The sequence below is a fragment of the Phaseolus vulgaris genome, chromosome 1, assembly GCF_051622355.1.
Source record: "Phaseolus vulgaris cultivar YP4 chromosome 1, ASM5162235v1, whole genome shotgun sequence".
NCBI lineage: Eukaryota > Viridiplantae > Streptophyta > Magnoliopsida > Fabales > Fabaceae > Phaseolus > Phaseolus vulgaris.
In genome coordinates this window covers 45,850,910-45,865,855 of record NC_143498.1, presented here as the reverse complement: position 1 = coordinate 45,865,855, position 14,946 = coordinate 45,850,910, and the positions used below count along the sequence as shown (strand labels likewise).

Here is a 14,946-nt window from a genome sequence, read left to right as displayed (position 1 = left end):
GTTATTTTGTTGAGATTTTATAATAAACTTTTGAAACATAACAAAAGTATAACAAAAGTTTAAAAAACTTCTGTTAAGTTGCTGAGGTTGTAGAATAAACCTTTGAAACTTACTAAAAATTAAAAAAAACTTCGTTATTTTGCCAAGATTTTAGAATAAACTTTTGAAATTTAATGAAACTTAAAAAACCTCCGCTATTTTGTTGAGATTTTAGAATAAACATTTGAATTTAATCCGTTATTTTGTTGAAGTTTTAATATAAACTTTTGAAATTCAAGGAATGTTAAAAAAATATTTTGATGAGGTGTTAGAATAATCTTTGAAAGTTAATGAAAGTTTAAAAAATCTCCGTTAATTAACTTAATTTCTAGGTTATATTAACTTTCACTAAATAATCTCCGTTAAATAACTTCCATTAAAACTATTTTTTTTACTGTATTGTACATAAAAAATACTATTTTTTACACATAAGTAGGATAAATATCAGTTGTCCATCCATAAAAAAAATGTAGTCTTTCTTGCACAGAAAAACAAATAATACTATCTTTACGTTACAAATTGAAAAATAAAAATATATTTATTGATAAGTGAGGTTAACGAGAAATATACTAAAAATATATAGACAAATCAACATGGGCTTTCATGGAAAGGGACATGTACTATGTTGAGTGCAGTTATAGGGGAGGTTTATGGGAAAAGATAGAGTAGGGATCACACTACTTCTAATCAATTCTTTATTCTATTTTTTACTATATATATACTTTTTTTTATACAACATTTGTCTCGTGCGAAGTAATAAAATACTATTGCCACCATATTTCATTCCATATATATATCTTGTTTCCCATACAGGGACAATAATAATATTGGATCCTTTCAACCACAAGAAAACATCGGCAAAACAAACTGACAATGTTTTTTTGTTTCTGGGAAACAGTTACAAGGTTTTAGCAGTAGGGTTTAAAGTTCTATTTATTTTGTTATTTTGTCCGGTTGAATGAAGGGTGGGGGTAGTTTCAGGAATGGTAGTTCATCCATTTGGAGGGACAGTGATGCAGATATCTTCTCAAAATCATTCCACAAAGAGAATGACGAAGAGGCTCTCAAATGGGCTGCCATACAGAAACTTCCCACCGTTTCGCGCATGAGGAAAGCTTTGTTCACTTCACCCGAAGGAGAAGTGAATGAGATTGATGTGCACAAACTTGGGTTGCAAGAAAGGAGAGCTTTACTTGAAAGACTGATCAGAACTGCTGAAGAGGACAATGAGAAGTTTTTGCTCAAGCTAAGGGAACGAATTGATAGGTAAGACTCCCATTCTCTTTTGTTCCTGATTCTAATGAAGTTGTGTTTGATAGAAATGCACTCATGGATGGCTTCTCCTCCTCCTATTTTGCTTCCTTGGATTGGATGATATCAGAGTTGGAATTGATCTTCCGACAATAGAGGTTCGGTTTGAGAACTTGAATGTGGAAGCAGAAGCTAGTGTAGGAACTAGAGCTTTGCCTACCTTCGCTAACTTCATGGTGAATATTGTGGAGGTGAGTATTGGTACCAGCTTTCATATTTAGTAGAACATGCACCTTGACCTTACAGAAGGAGTTCTAACATGTTGAATATTTGGTGTCACTTATTTTCGTTAAAAGGGTATGTTGAACTCTCTTCATATTCTACAAAGTAGAAAACAACATATACATATTCTCCAGGATGTCAGTGGAATAATAAAGCCTGGCAGGTAATGAAAGTGGTGTTCTATATATATAAAGTGGTAATTAACCAGCACCTTCGGAACCAATATAATGTTTCCATTTCCTACTGTTCAGAATGACATTACTATTGGGCCCTCCAAGTTCTGGAAAAACCACACTATTGTTGGCCTTGGCAGCAAAACTTGATCCAAAGTTAAAGGTTGGAGCATCAAAGAAAAGAAGTTTACTTTTTCGAAAGATATTTCATGTTTTTTCTCTATTTTTATAGTCTTGGATCTCTAAGTGATGTAGTGTGGTTTCTTGATCAGTTTTCTGGAAAGGTGACTTATAATGGTCATGGGATGGATGAGTTTGTACCCCAAAGAACTGCTGCATATGTCAATCAAAATGATCTTCATATTGCAGAGTTGACGGTCAGAGAAACCTTGAACTTCTCCGCAAGAGTCCAAGGAGTTGGATCTCGTTATGGTTAGTCTGCAGCAAGAATAATGACTTTTGTACATGTTCAATGTTCAAAGCACATGCTAACATTATACGTGAAATTTAAGTTTTGATTATGTGTATAAATTTTGGCTTTATGCAGATTTGCTTGCAGAATTGTCGAGAAGAGAAAAAGAGGCAAATATCATGCCTGATCCAGATATTGATGCCTACATGAAGGTAAAAAAGAGTCCATCACTTGTAAGGAATGTGTTTTTCTCATTTCACTTGCATCCCTAAGTCTTTTTATATTGTTGATTACTAAGAGCCGTTCAAACCAAAGAGAAAAAAAGTATGACAGCTTAGCTGTTACTGAGGCTCGGACACGCCTGTCAAAATTATTTCATCACCAAAAAGCTTTTGGGCCAGGCGAAAAATTAGGGCACCAACTCTAAGAGTTGCCATCTCAATTAGTTATAGCTGAATCATCAGTTTCTTTTTTTGCATACAGATATTAACTGGTTGTCCTTCTGACTCTTAATACTCAGGCTGTAGCAACGGAAGGCCAGAAAACAACTTTGATAACAGATTACGTCCTAAGGGTATAAAATCCATTCTTTCTAACGCTTTTCCAATCACCGTGATCCACTCATTACAATATTTTCTTTTAACGTCTAACTTTATTTGCAGATTTTAGGACTGGAGACATGTGCTGATACAGTTGTAGGAAATACAATGTTAAGGGGGATCTCTGGTGGACAAAAGAAACGCCTTACAACAGGTAAAACAAAACTTCTTTCAGTCACCAAGTGTACTACTAAGTTTACACCACTCAATCAAATGAATGTATGTGAGAAATAATATCATTATAAACTTGTTAATGCAGGAGAGATGCTGGTGGGACCAGCTAAGGCTCTATTCATGGATGAAATATCTACTGGTTTGGATAGCTCAACAACCTTCCAAATTGTGAATTCACTCAAGCAATGTGTTCACATTCTCAAAGGAACCACAGTCATCTCACTCCTGCAGCCAGCGCCCGAGACTTACAATCTTTTTGATGACATTATTCTACTCTCAGATAGTCATATAGTGTACCAGGGTCCCCGCGAATATGTGCTTCAATTTTTTCAATCAATGGGTTTTCAATGTCCTGAGAGGAAAGGTGTGGCAGACTTTTTGCAAGAAGTAAGTGTCCTTGTGTATTGTCTCAAAGATGCAATCAGTCTGCACCGGTATAAGAGAGTTTTATAAATTTAGTTGTGACCATTGATTATTGTGCTATATATAGGTAACATCAAGGAAAGACCAGGAACAGTACTGGGCACACAAAGATCAACCTTATAGATTTGTCAGAACGAAAGAATTCTCCGAGGCTCTCAAGTCATTTCATGTTGGTAGAAGCCTTCGTGAAGAACTTGATAGTGAATTTGACAAGTCTAAGAGTCACCCAGCTGCTTTGACAACCAAAAAGTTTGGAGTGGGCAAATGGGAACTGTTAAAAGCTTGCTTATCAAGAGAATATTTACTTATGAAGCGCAATTCATTTGTTTACATCTTCCGGTTGAGCCAAGTAGGTTTGGAAATTAGAATGGTTCATTTAATTGCCATGTCATATAATGCTATTATTGTCTTACTCATAGCTTCTCCCTCCATTTAGCTTGCTGTATTGGCATTTATTGCCATGACCATCTTCCTCCGGACTGAGATGCGCAGAGACTCTGTGACCGATGGCGGGATATATGTCGGTGCATTATTCTTTGGCCTTGTTGTGATTATATTGAATGGACTTGCTGAAATTCCCATGGTCGTTTTAAAGCTTCCTGTTTTCTACAAGCAAAGGGATAATCTGTTTTTTCCTTCATGGGCATATGCTCTTCCTGCATGGATCCTAAAAATCCCTATAACTTTTCTAGAAGTTGCTGTGTGGCTATTCCTAACCTACTATGTCATTGGATTTGATCCAAATATTGGAAGGTAAAAACAACTTTTTTTTCCACATACTCAACCCTGCAGGTCTCATTTTCTACTTCAACCCTGCAAATAAAAAATGACATGCATTTAATGTCTACATAATGCAGATTTTTTAGACAATACCTTGTTCTTTTACTAGTGAACCAGATGTCTTCCGCATTATTCCGATTTCTTGCAGGAGTTGGGAGGGAATTGAAAGCAGCTGTAAATCTTGGATCATTTATACTGACCTTCCTTTTTGCTATGAGTGGTTTTATCCTATCAAAAGGTACCATGGGTACAAAATAGACCAATCACATACTTTCCACTATGTTCTGTTCTACACTAACAATGCACTTTTGTCTTCTTTATGATTCCAGACAACATAAAAAAATGGTGGTTATGGGGCTTCTGGATATCACCTATGATGTATGGACAGAATGCTATGGTAAATAACGAGTTCCTTGCGGAGAGATGGAGACATGTAAGTTTAAATAATATACACCTGTATGTTTTCTTTACTATATAAATATTATGATATTCAAAATATATTTTTTTATGATAGGTTCTACCTCACTCTTCGACGCCTCTTGGAGTCGAAGTTTTAAAATCACGGGGATTCTTCATCCAATCATATTGGTTTTGGATAGGCGTTCTGGTTTTGATTGGATATACATTACTTTTCAACTTTGGCTACATACTTGCTCTTTCGTATTTGAGCAGTGAGGGTTTTCAGCTTAAATATTCAATAAACCATATAAGGTAAATCTATCTATTAATATGATAAAATTGATTTTGCAGCACCTGGGAAGCAACATGTTATATCCGAAGAACCTGAAAATGAGCAAAATGGTGATAGTAATAAAGGAACTAATGTGATGAGATACATAAAATATAACTTCACTGGTCACTCAATTAAAGGTACTTCTTCTCTTAACAGAAGATAACATAGTCAACTCTAGATTTCTAATAGTTCATTACCAATTCACATTTCGTTTAATGGATAACGCTAGAACTACTTCACAGTGAGAAATGGCGAAAGTATATGTGGAAATACATCTTCCCATGCTTTTCCCTCTAGCTATAGAGGAATGGTTCTTCCTTTTGAACCACATTCTATCACCTTTGATGAAGTAACATATGCTGTGGACATGCCACAGGTAATGCAGAAACAGAATTAAACCATTTTGAAAACTCATGCATAAATTGTGAATTAAAAATTATCAAATACTTGCAGGAAATGAGGAACCAAGGAATTGCTGAGAATAAATTGGTTCTTTTGAAGGGTGTCACTGGCTCCTTTAGGCCAGGTGTTCTCACTGCTCTAATGGGTGTTACCGGAGCAGGCAAAACAACTCTGATGGATGTACTTGCTGGTAGAAAAACTGGAGGATATGTTGGAGGGAACATCACAATCTCTGGGTATCAGAAGAAGCAAGAAACATTTGCAAGAATTTCAGGATACTGTGAGCAAAACGACATCCACTCTCCTCATGTTACTGTGTATGAATCCTTGCTTTATTCAGCATGGCTCAGATTGTCCTCAGACATCAATGCTCAAACCAGAAAGGTTGGTATCTAAATGTTATGCCTTTTACTGCCATTCATGCTAATTCATTGTAGTTTAACAAAGGCTGCCAACTAGTTTGAAAACATAATGTGACTTATTCAAGTAATCCAGTACGTACCTTTTTTGGATTGAGTTGTGACTAGCCCATACGTAAGATTTTGCTAGTAAATTTTTTTCAGTAATTTGTAAGCGCCAAAACTAGAATTGTTAAGTCATAAGTAACAAAGGAAACAATATTATTAGTGTTAAACAATAAAAAAATCACTTTGATGTTTGACGCTGATTTATGATTGCAGATGTTCATTGAGGAAGTCATGGAACTTGTGGAATTGAAACCTCTAAGGCATGCATTAGTGGGATTGCCAGGTGTTAATGGTCTCTCAATAGAGCAACGTAAAAGGTTGACAATTGCAGTTGAACTTGTAGCAAATCCTTCCATAATATTCATGGATGAGCCAACTTCTGGGCTAGATGCAAGAGCAGCTGCTATTGTCATGAGAACGGTTAGGAACACTGTAGACACTGGAAGAACAGTTGTTTGTACAATCCATCAGCCTAGCATAGACATATTTGAATCATTTGATGAGGTGAAAAATAGAATCAGTTAGCAAATTTTGTTCTGCTCTCTTCCGTAACCAAGTTTCTAACCTTTTTGTGACGACAAAATGCAGCTTTTTCTAATGAAGCAAGGGGGGCAAGAGATATATGTGGGGCCACTTGGACTTCATTCTTCCAATTTAATTACTTACTTTGAGGTGAAAATAAAAATGCTATGGAATACTGAACTCATGTTTTGCTTCAAATCAATCTTCATGCAAAAGTTTCACTTGTGTCACGCTTTTATTTTGAAGGAAATCCAAGGTATCGGTAAGATTAAAGATGGCTATAATCCAGCAACATGGATGTTGGAAATCACAAGTTCAGCAAAAGAAATGGAATTGGGGATTGATTTTGCCGAGGTGTACAAAAATTCAGAGTTATACAGGTATTTCCAGTTGTATGGTGTAATAAAGCTAGACTCGAAAGTAATAAGCACTTAAGGTCTAAACGGCAATAATGGTTTATCTATTATTAGAATTATTCTCAGTTCAGAACTGGAATGGTTGCTGATATATGATGTTTGTCATTTGTCACAGGAGAACTAAAACACTTGTTATAGAATTGAGTACTCCATCTCCTGGTTCGAAAGACCTCTATTTTACTTCACAGTACTCAACTTCCTTCTTCACCCAATGCATGGCTTGCTTATGGAAACAACATTGGTCTTACTGGCGCAATGCTCAATACACTGCCCTAAGATTTCTATACTCAACTACTGTTGCTGTTTTGCTTGGGAGCATGTTTTGGAACCTAGGCTCCAAAATGTATGATTAAACAAGAAACTTGGACATGTCAATCTCATTTCTTTTGTTGCAACTATTTCATCAAAAAATGAAACTTTACCGTCAATTATTGCAGTGAAAAGCAACAAGATCTTTTCAATGCTATGGGCTCCATGTATGCTGCTGTTCTCCTTCTTGGTATTAAGAATTCTAAATCAGTGCAGCCAATAGTTGTCGTTGAGCGGACAATCTTTTACAGGGAAAGAGCAGCTGGAATGTATTCAGCTTTTCCATATGCTTTTGCCCAGGCAAGCAATTCCACTTTCTAAATACATGTCTTTTATTTGAGTTTTGCTATATACTGATATAGATATATGATCCTAAATCATAATATTCACTGATGAAAAATTAACTGTTAATATTATGTATACATGCATAAAAATTATGAATGTGTTGGAAATTTATTCATTAAGTTTTTCATCTACGACCAGGATTAGTTACTTACTTCAACCTCTAAATTCTAGAGTAAGTAACTCACTTTAAAGGAGTCAAATCCAAATATTATTGATACTTTGTTTGTGTTAGTAATTGAGGTGATTATCACCAGGATTTGTAATTATTACTTCTATTTATTTCATTAAGAGTGAATAATTTAACTTGCATTCCTTCTTCCTAATCTATATTTCTGTTGCAGGTTCTGATAGAACTCCCCTATGTACTTGGACAAGCTGCAGTCTATAGCATTATAATTTATGCAATGATTGGTTTTGAGTGGACTGTGGCTAAATTTTTTTGGTGCCTATTCTTCATGTACTTTACCTTCCTGTACTTCACCTACTATGGAATGATGGCAGTGGCAGTGACCCCTAACCAACACATCTCCGGTATAGTTTCTGATGGATTTTATTCAGTGTGGAATATCTTCTCAGGATTCATAGTCCCACGGCCAGTAAGTTTCATCTTCCTTTCATATTTAGTGCAAATAGATTCATACTCTCCTAAGCATAGAAGGTAGCAAATTTATGAGAATATTCCTTTTTGGCATGGTCTACCAGAGGATCCCAGTATGGTGGAGGTGGTACAGTTGGGCAAATCCACTTTGTTGGAGTTTGTATGGTTTGGTGGCTTCACAATATGGAGATATAAAGCAAAGCATTGAATCCAGTGATGGGACAACAACAGTGGAAAGCTTTGTGAGAAGTTACTTTGGTTTCAAACATGATTTTCTTGGAGTGGTTGCAGCTGTGATGGTTGCATTCACAGTAGTTTTTGCATTGGTCTTTTCCATATCAGTGAAAATGCTTAATTTCCAGCGGCGTTAGAAAACCATTCAAAGTATTTCGTAAAGAAATGTTCATAGTAACATTTGTAAGAAAATATCTTCATAGCTCACCACTGTATTTTTTTATTTCTCAATTAAGTGTATCATAGTCCGATTATAAATTTGGCATCTCTTAATTGTTTAAATAGTTTCCTAGGAATCAGAGTTGTCCGAAAAGGACGAAAGAGAGGAATATTCACTCTTAAAATTATAGTAACAAAAATGAAAAAAAGAAAAGATTCTCAACTGTTGTGAAAGATGCGGTGAAGTGATGAGTCATGGCTCTAGTAGCCTCAAAGATTAAGGATTAAGAGTTATTCATGTGAGTGTGCATCTACTGTTTTTAAGCCTTAATTTAACCTCTATTAAAATTCAAAGTTATAGTTATTGTAGGTTTGGTTGGAAGTTATCTTTATTGGACCTTTTAAAATAAATTTTCAAAAAATTACAGTGTAATAATTTCAAAATTAATTGTTTTCATGTTTCAGTATTACTAGATGTTGGGAAAAACAGGTAATTTTCCCACTAAAACAAAACCCTAACAGAGCTACCTTTTAGCCTAATCTCCGAGCACAGCAAAAACAACTCACTTTTATTATTATGAGAGAAGATATTACAAATTGGGATATATAGTGAAGGAGGAGCGTTTAATTTATAACCCTCAAACCTCCTTCCCAAACAATGAACCCACCGATGTGGGACTTGGGATTAAGCCAAAATCAACACTAGATTCATGGTATATCGTTGATTTGAAACGAAAAAATAGAAAAAAAATGAAAAATAATCACATGCAGAATCCTTTGTTTTCTTGACAAAATCATCAAATTCATAATAACGTTTTTTTCTGGTTTTGTACCCTGGTATACTCTGTTGTGTGTTGTGTTGATTTTGGCTTAATCCCAAGTCCCACATCGGTGGGTTCATTGTTTGGGAAGGAGGTTTGAGGGTTATATATTAACATCCCCTCCTTCACTGTTATATATCCCAATTTGTAATATCTTCTCTCATAGTAACAAAAGTGAGCTGTTTTTGCTGTGCTCGGAGATTAGGCTAAACAGGCCGAACTCCGTTAACAATTTTCGGGTGTGTTCTTTCCTCTTTATCTCTTTTATTATTCTGCTTTATTTATTCAATATTATTTGTCGGGTAGCTCTGTTAGGGTTTTGTTTTAGTGGGAAAATTACCCGTTTTTCCCAACAAGTGGTATCAGAGCCGAAGGTTCGCCTTGGGTTGTTTGAAATTATTTGTAATATTGAATATTATATTGTGAGTCTGTAATGGCAAATTCGGATCAAGAAGGGAAGGCTCTGCAAGATGCAAATGTTGCAGAAAGCAAAAGTGATGTGTTGATTGTCTCGCTTTCAGCATCATTGCATCCAGATGAGTGGATATTGGATTCAGGTTGTACCTATCATATGTGTCCCATTCGGGAATGGTTCTTTGATTTTCAAGAACTCGATGGCGGGGTTGTTTACATGGGTAATGATAATCCATGTAAGACAGTCGGGATAGGTTCAATCAAGTTGCGGAATCACGATGGATCCACCAGAATTTTGCGGGATGTACGGTACGTGCCAAAGTTGAAGAAGAATCTCATCTCATTGGGGGCTTTAGAATCTAAAGGCCTAGTTGTGACGATGCGAGATGGAATTCTTAAAGCAACTTCAGGAGCACTGGTGATGTTGAAAGGCGTGAGGAAGAACAATTTGTATTACTACCAAGGTAGTACAGTGGTGGGGACAGTAGCGGCAACAACTTCTAGCACTAAGAAGGATGCTGAGGCAACGAAGTTGTGGCATATGAGGTTGGGACATGCTGGAGAGAAATCCTTGCAAATTCTTACCAAGCAAGGATTGTTGAAAGGTACGAAGGCTTGCAAACTTGAATTTTGTGAGCATTGTGTTCTGGGAAAACAACGAATAGTGAAGTTTGGCACTGCAATTCACAATACCAAGGGTATTCTGGATTATGTGCATTCAGATGTGTGGGGACCTGCCAAGACTCCGTCAATCGGAGGTAGGCATTATTTTGTCACTTTTGTTGATGATTTTTCCAGAAGAGTTTGGGTGTTTACTATGAAGAACAAAAATGATGTGCTTGGAATTTTCCTTAAGTGGAAAGCTCAAGTTGAAAACCAGACAGGAAGGAAGATTAAGGTTCTCCGAACAGATAATGGAGGAGAATACAAGAGTGATCCGTTCCTGAAGGTATGCCAAGATTGTGGCATAGTTCGGCACTTCACTGTTAGAAAAACACCACAACAGAATGGGGTTTCGGAGCGTATGAACAAGACACTTGTGGAGAAAGTTCGTTGTATGTTGTCTAATGCTGAGTTAGGCAGAGAGTTTTGGGCTGAGGCTGTGACATACGTTCAACATCTCGTCAATCGTTTGCCATCATCTGCTATAGATGGCAAAACCCCGTTAGAGGTATGGTCTGGAAAACCTGCAACTGATTATGATTCTTTGCATGTTTTTGGTTCTATTGCATATTATCATGTGATTGAATCAAAGTTGGATCCACGGGCAAAGAAAGCTCTTTTCATGGGCTTTAGTCCTGGAGTGAAGGGATACCGTTTGTGGTGTCTAGAGGCAAAGAAGACGATTATCAGCAGGGATGTTACCTTTGATGAATCTGCCATGTTAAAGAAGGTAAATCCAGAAGGAGCTGATAGTACTCCGCAACAGGTGGAGTGTGCCCGGAAGCAGGTGGAGTTTGAGCCGACAGTGGTGATCCCAACACGAAATACCACAAGTGACTCTCCTATGGCAGAAGAAGAGTCAGATGAGGAAGAGGTTCCTACCCAAGAATCTCAACAGCAATCAGTGCCAATTGCAGTTAGAAGACAGAGACGAGATATTCAGAAGCCTGCTCGTTTCATGGATATGGTTGCCTATGCACTTCCAGTTGTTGATGACATTCCATCCACTTACCCAGAAGCCATTTTGAGTTCAGAGAGTGGTAATTGGGCAGGTGCGATGAAAGAGGAGATGCAATCTTTGAATAAGAACAAGACGTGGAAGCTGGCACAATTACCAAAAGGTAAAAAGGCAATTGGGTGCAAATGGGTATTTGCAAAGAAAGAAGGATTTCCTAATAAAGAAGATGTTCGCTACAAGGCAAGGTTGGTTGCTAAAGGCTTTGCTCAGAGGGAGGGAATTGATTATAATGAGGTATTTTCTCCAGTTGTAAAACATTCCTCCATTCGAATTTTGTTGGCCTTGGTAGCACAGTTGAATTTGGAGCTTGCTCAACTTGATGTAAAGACCGCGTTCCTACACGGTGATTTGGAGGAGGAAATCTATATGACTCAACCAGAAGGATACAAGGTTGATGGTAAAGAAGATTGGGTTTGTAAACTTAGCAAATCGTTGTACGGACTGAAACAATCTCCGAGACAGTGGTACAAACGATTTGATAAGTTCATGAAGGATCAGAAGTACAAGAGAAGCAAATATGATCACTGTGTGTATTTGCGCAGACTTGAAGATGGTTCCTACATTTACTTACTCTTATATGTTGATGATATGCTGATTGCAGCAAAGAGCCAAGTTGAGATTGACAGGTTAAAGGCTCAGTTGAGTAAAGAGTTCGAGATGAAGGATTTGGGGGAAGCCAAGAAGATTCTCGGCATGGAGATAAACAGGGACAGAGAGAGGGGAAAACTTTGGCTGTCACAGAAGCAGTATTTGCAGAAGGTACTACAACGTTTTGGTATACACGAAGATACAAAACCTGTAAGTACCCCACTTGCTCCTCATTTGAAATTGAGTAGCCGTTTATCTCCGACGACTAATGAAGAACGAGAATACATGGCGAAAGTCCCATATGCAAATGCAGTTGGAAGCTTGATGTATGCAATGGTGTGTACAAGACCAGATATTTCACAGGCTGTGAGTGTTGTTAGTAGGTACATGCATGATCCGGGCAAGGGTCATTGGCAAGCTGTGAGATGGATTCTACGGTACCTCCAAAATACCTTAGATGTTGGATTGACATTTGAGCAAGATGAATCACTTGGTCAATGCATAGTTGGATATTGTGATTCTGATTATGCAGGTGATTTGGATAAGCGACGGTCTACTACTGGTTATTTGTTCACTTTAGCAAAAGCGCCAGTTAGTTGGAAGTCTACCTTGCAGTCTACGGTGGCTTTGTCTACGACAGAGGCAGAGTATATGGCGATTACAGAGGCTGTGAAGGAAGCAATTTGGCTTCATGGGTTGCTTAAAGACTTGGGAGTTGGTCAGAAACAACTTGAGTTATATTCTGACAGTCAGAGTGCTATTCATTTAGCAAAGAATCAAGTCTTTCATGCACGGACGAAGCACATTGATGTTCGCTATCACTTTGTGCGTGAGATTCTCGAAGAAGAGGAGATTGTTCTCCAGAAGATTCACACTACGGAGAATCCTGCAGATATGCTCACCAAGGTGGTTACAAGGACCAAGTTTGAACACTGTTTAGACTTGGTTAATATCTTGCACATTTGAAGTTGGCGTCCGGAGGCGCAAATTTGAAGCACTGTAAAGTTTGTTTTTGTTATGTTTTGAGAAGATTTGTTTTAGGTGAGACTTGAAATTAAGCCAAGGTGGAGATTTGTTGATTTTGGCTTAATCCCAAGTCCCACATCGGTGGGTTCATTGTTTGGGAAGGAGGTTTGAGGGTTATATATTAACATCCCCTCCTTCACTGTTATATATCCCAATTTGTAATATCTTCTCTCATAGTAATAAAAGTGAGCTGTTTTTGCTGTGCTCGGAGATTAGGCTAAACAGGCCGAACTCCGTTAACAATTTTCGGGTGTGTTCTTTCCTCTTTATCTCTTTTATTATTCTGCTTTATTTATTCAATATTATTTGTCGGGTAGCTCTGTTAGGGTTTTGTTTTAGTGGGAAAATTACCCGTTTTTCCCAACATGTTGTTGGTGCGTACTATAATTTGTTTAGCAGCATAGATTATCTTAGAAAGCATCTGGATAACGTGTGGAAGGGAGGTGCCGTAAATGATAATGGTTGATGGTGAGGGCCTATTGCACCAGTTCTCCCAGTCATCCAGTTAGAGTAGTTGTTGGTTCTGTTTCACAGGGTAAAGTGTGCATTTCACAGTGGTCTTAGGGAGTTATGCAGAATATGATGAATTCTGATGTGAAAGTCTCGGATGAGTTGAACTTTAGGGTGTAGGAAACACTAGTTATGTTGAAGAGAAGAGCTGTCTAAGCTTATGAAGCAAGAAGCCCAGTTATTGTCAAACTTGAAGGGTTGCTTGCAACTCATTTGGAAGCTTTATATGGCCAGTTTGAAGCATTAATAGTTTGCTGGTACGCGGAAGAAAGGAATGCATGGAGGTTTTGTGGTTTTGATGAAGCCACAGTTTGGGTTAAAAGGAACCTGAGCTGGTTTTTTGTTCTCTGCTGCATAGATGGTGCTTATTTGGTGCAGTTTTGGTGCTTAATTATGCTTTTTAAAGGAGCCTAGGCACTGGTGGTTTATGTTTAGCAGCTGTAAGTAGTGCTCTAGCTGTTTAAGGTTTTGGCCTAGTGTTAGTGCAGGTTTCTGCCATATGTAGTGTAGGGGTTGTCTTTAGCTTATGTTTTAACTTGTTAAAGCAAGTTAGGCCTCTGTGCTAGGTAACTGTTTTGTAAGTTACAATGTACTCTATGTAAGGGTTAGAACATTTCTGAAGTGTCATCTTTAATACATTTATGATAAACTTGCAGAGTTTAGACTAGTATTAATAACCTAAAGTTTGATTTTTAGTTCAAAATTTGGAAGTTTGGTTTCTTTACTATCACATGTTTATTAATAGAGAACAACTACCTATACTATACATAAACTAAAACTAGGATTTAGTAAATTCTTCTTTTTTTTTTCTTCTCATTCAGAGAAACTATGTCACCTAAATAGATCAATTGGGCCTGTCTATTGTACCTATCCTAACACTTATTCACTTCTCTGCATGTAAAATTGAAAAACTAAACAGGAAGAGGGTCGATCTGACAAGAGGAAAGTTAATGACTAATGCTCATATTTCCTATGTTTAGGCCTAGACTGAAGAACAGCGAAAAGTTGAGATGTTAACTGTAGAAAATGTGTCACTGAAGTCAGAAATCATCGTGTCTGCAACCATCAATGCCAGCTCCATTTTCTTACAAGTGAACCCTTCTGACACGTAAACCTTTTTCCCTATCTCACATTTTTTATTACTGTAAGAAAATTTAAATTATTGTTAATTTTTCATTGCACAGATCTTCCTAGCAAATTTAGTATAGGATATCCTAGGTGTCTTTGACGTGACATATATATATATAGAGGGGGGAGAGGGGGAGAGAGGGCTTTTTGTTGGTTTTTTGTTATGGGACCTTTTTTAAGTTGTATAAGACTTATGAAGTGTTTTATACTTATTTATTTATTATTGTTATTATTGATATAATTTATATATATTAATATAATTATTATTACTAATATTATTAATATTATTATTAATATTATTATTAACATTATTATTAATATTATTATTAATATTATATTTGTATTATTAAAATTAATATTGTTACATGATTTTAAGTTCATTCTATATCACACCCAGTCGAAACTTACTTATTTATGTTACATTTATTAAAAACTAAGTCTACTAAATTTACTATGTCAA

General features: G+C 36.8%; 1 protein-coding gene across 2 annotated transcripts; it reads left to right on the top strand.

Moving 5' to 3' along the window:
• The first annotated feature begins 860 nt into the window (after positions 1–860).
• On the top strand, positions 861–8,503 carry LOC137814340 (pleiotropic drug resistance protein 1). 2 transcript variants are annotated; one of them, XM_090303811.1, is made up of 24 exons: positions 861–1,305; positions 1,421–1,541; positions 1,647–1,735; positions 1,824–1,908; positions 2,018–2,177; positions 2,305–2,369; positions 2,678–2,731; positions 2,820–2,910; positions 3,016–3,317; positions 3,421–3,702; positions 3,790–4,106; positions 4,211–4,371; positions 4,463–4,566; positions 4,648–4,804; positions 4,884–5,003; positions 5,109–5,242; positions 5,320–5,652; positions 5,949–6,239; positions 6,324–6,407; positions 6,504–6,637; positions 6,789–7,016; positions 7,111–7,282; positions 7,669–7,923; positions 8,030–8,503. In XM_090303811.1, the coding sequence occupies exons 1-24, from the start codon at positions 998–1,000 to the stop codon at positions 8,294–8,296; spliced, it is 4,314 nt and encodes a 1,437-aa protein (XP_090159937.1). In that variant the 5' UTR covers positions 861–997; the 3' UTR covers positions 8,297–8,503. The 2 variants fall into 2 exon arrangements, with proteins under 2 accessions (XP_090159937.1, XP_068473126.1); XM_068617025.2 differs by having other exon boundaries at positions 2,293–2,369.
• Positions 8,504–14,946: the final 6,443 nt, after the last annotated feature.

Excerpts from the sequence above, each read along its gene's own strand:
- LOC137814340 (XM_068617025.2), top strand. The coding sequence starts at position 998 with ATGAAGGGTGGGGGTAGTTTCAGGAATGGTAGTTCATCCATTTGGAGG. Across the intron at positions 1,909-2,017 it reads AACTTGATCCAAAGTTAAAG|TTTTCTGGAAAGGTGACTTA; the intron begins GTTGGAGCATCA and ends TTTCTTGATCAG. Across the intron at positions 4,107-4,210 it reads TTTGATCCAAATATTGGAAG|ATTTTTTAGACAATACCTTG; the intron begins GTAAAAACAACT and ends TACATAATGCAG.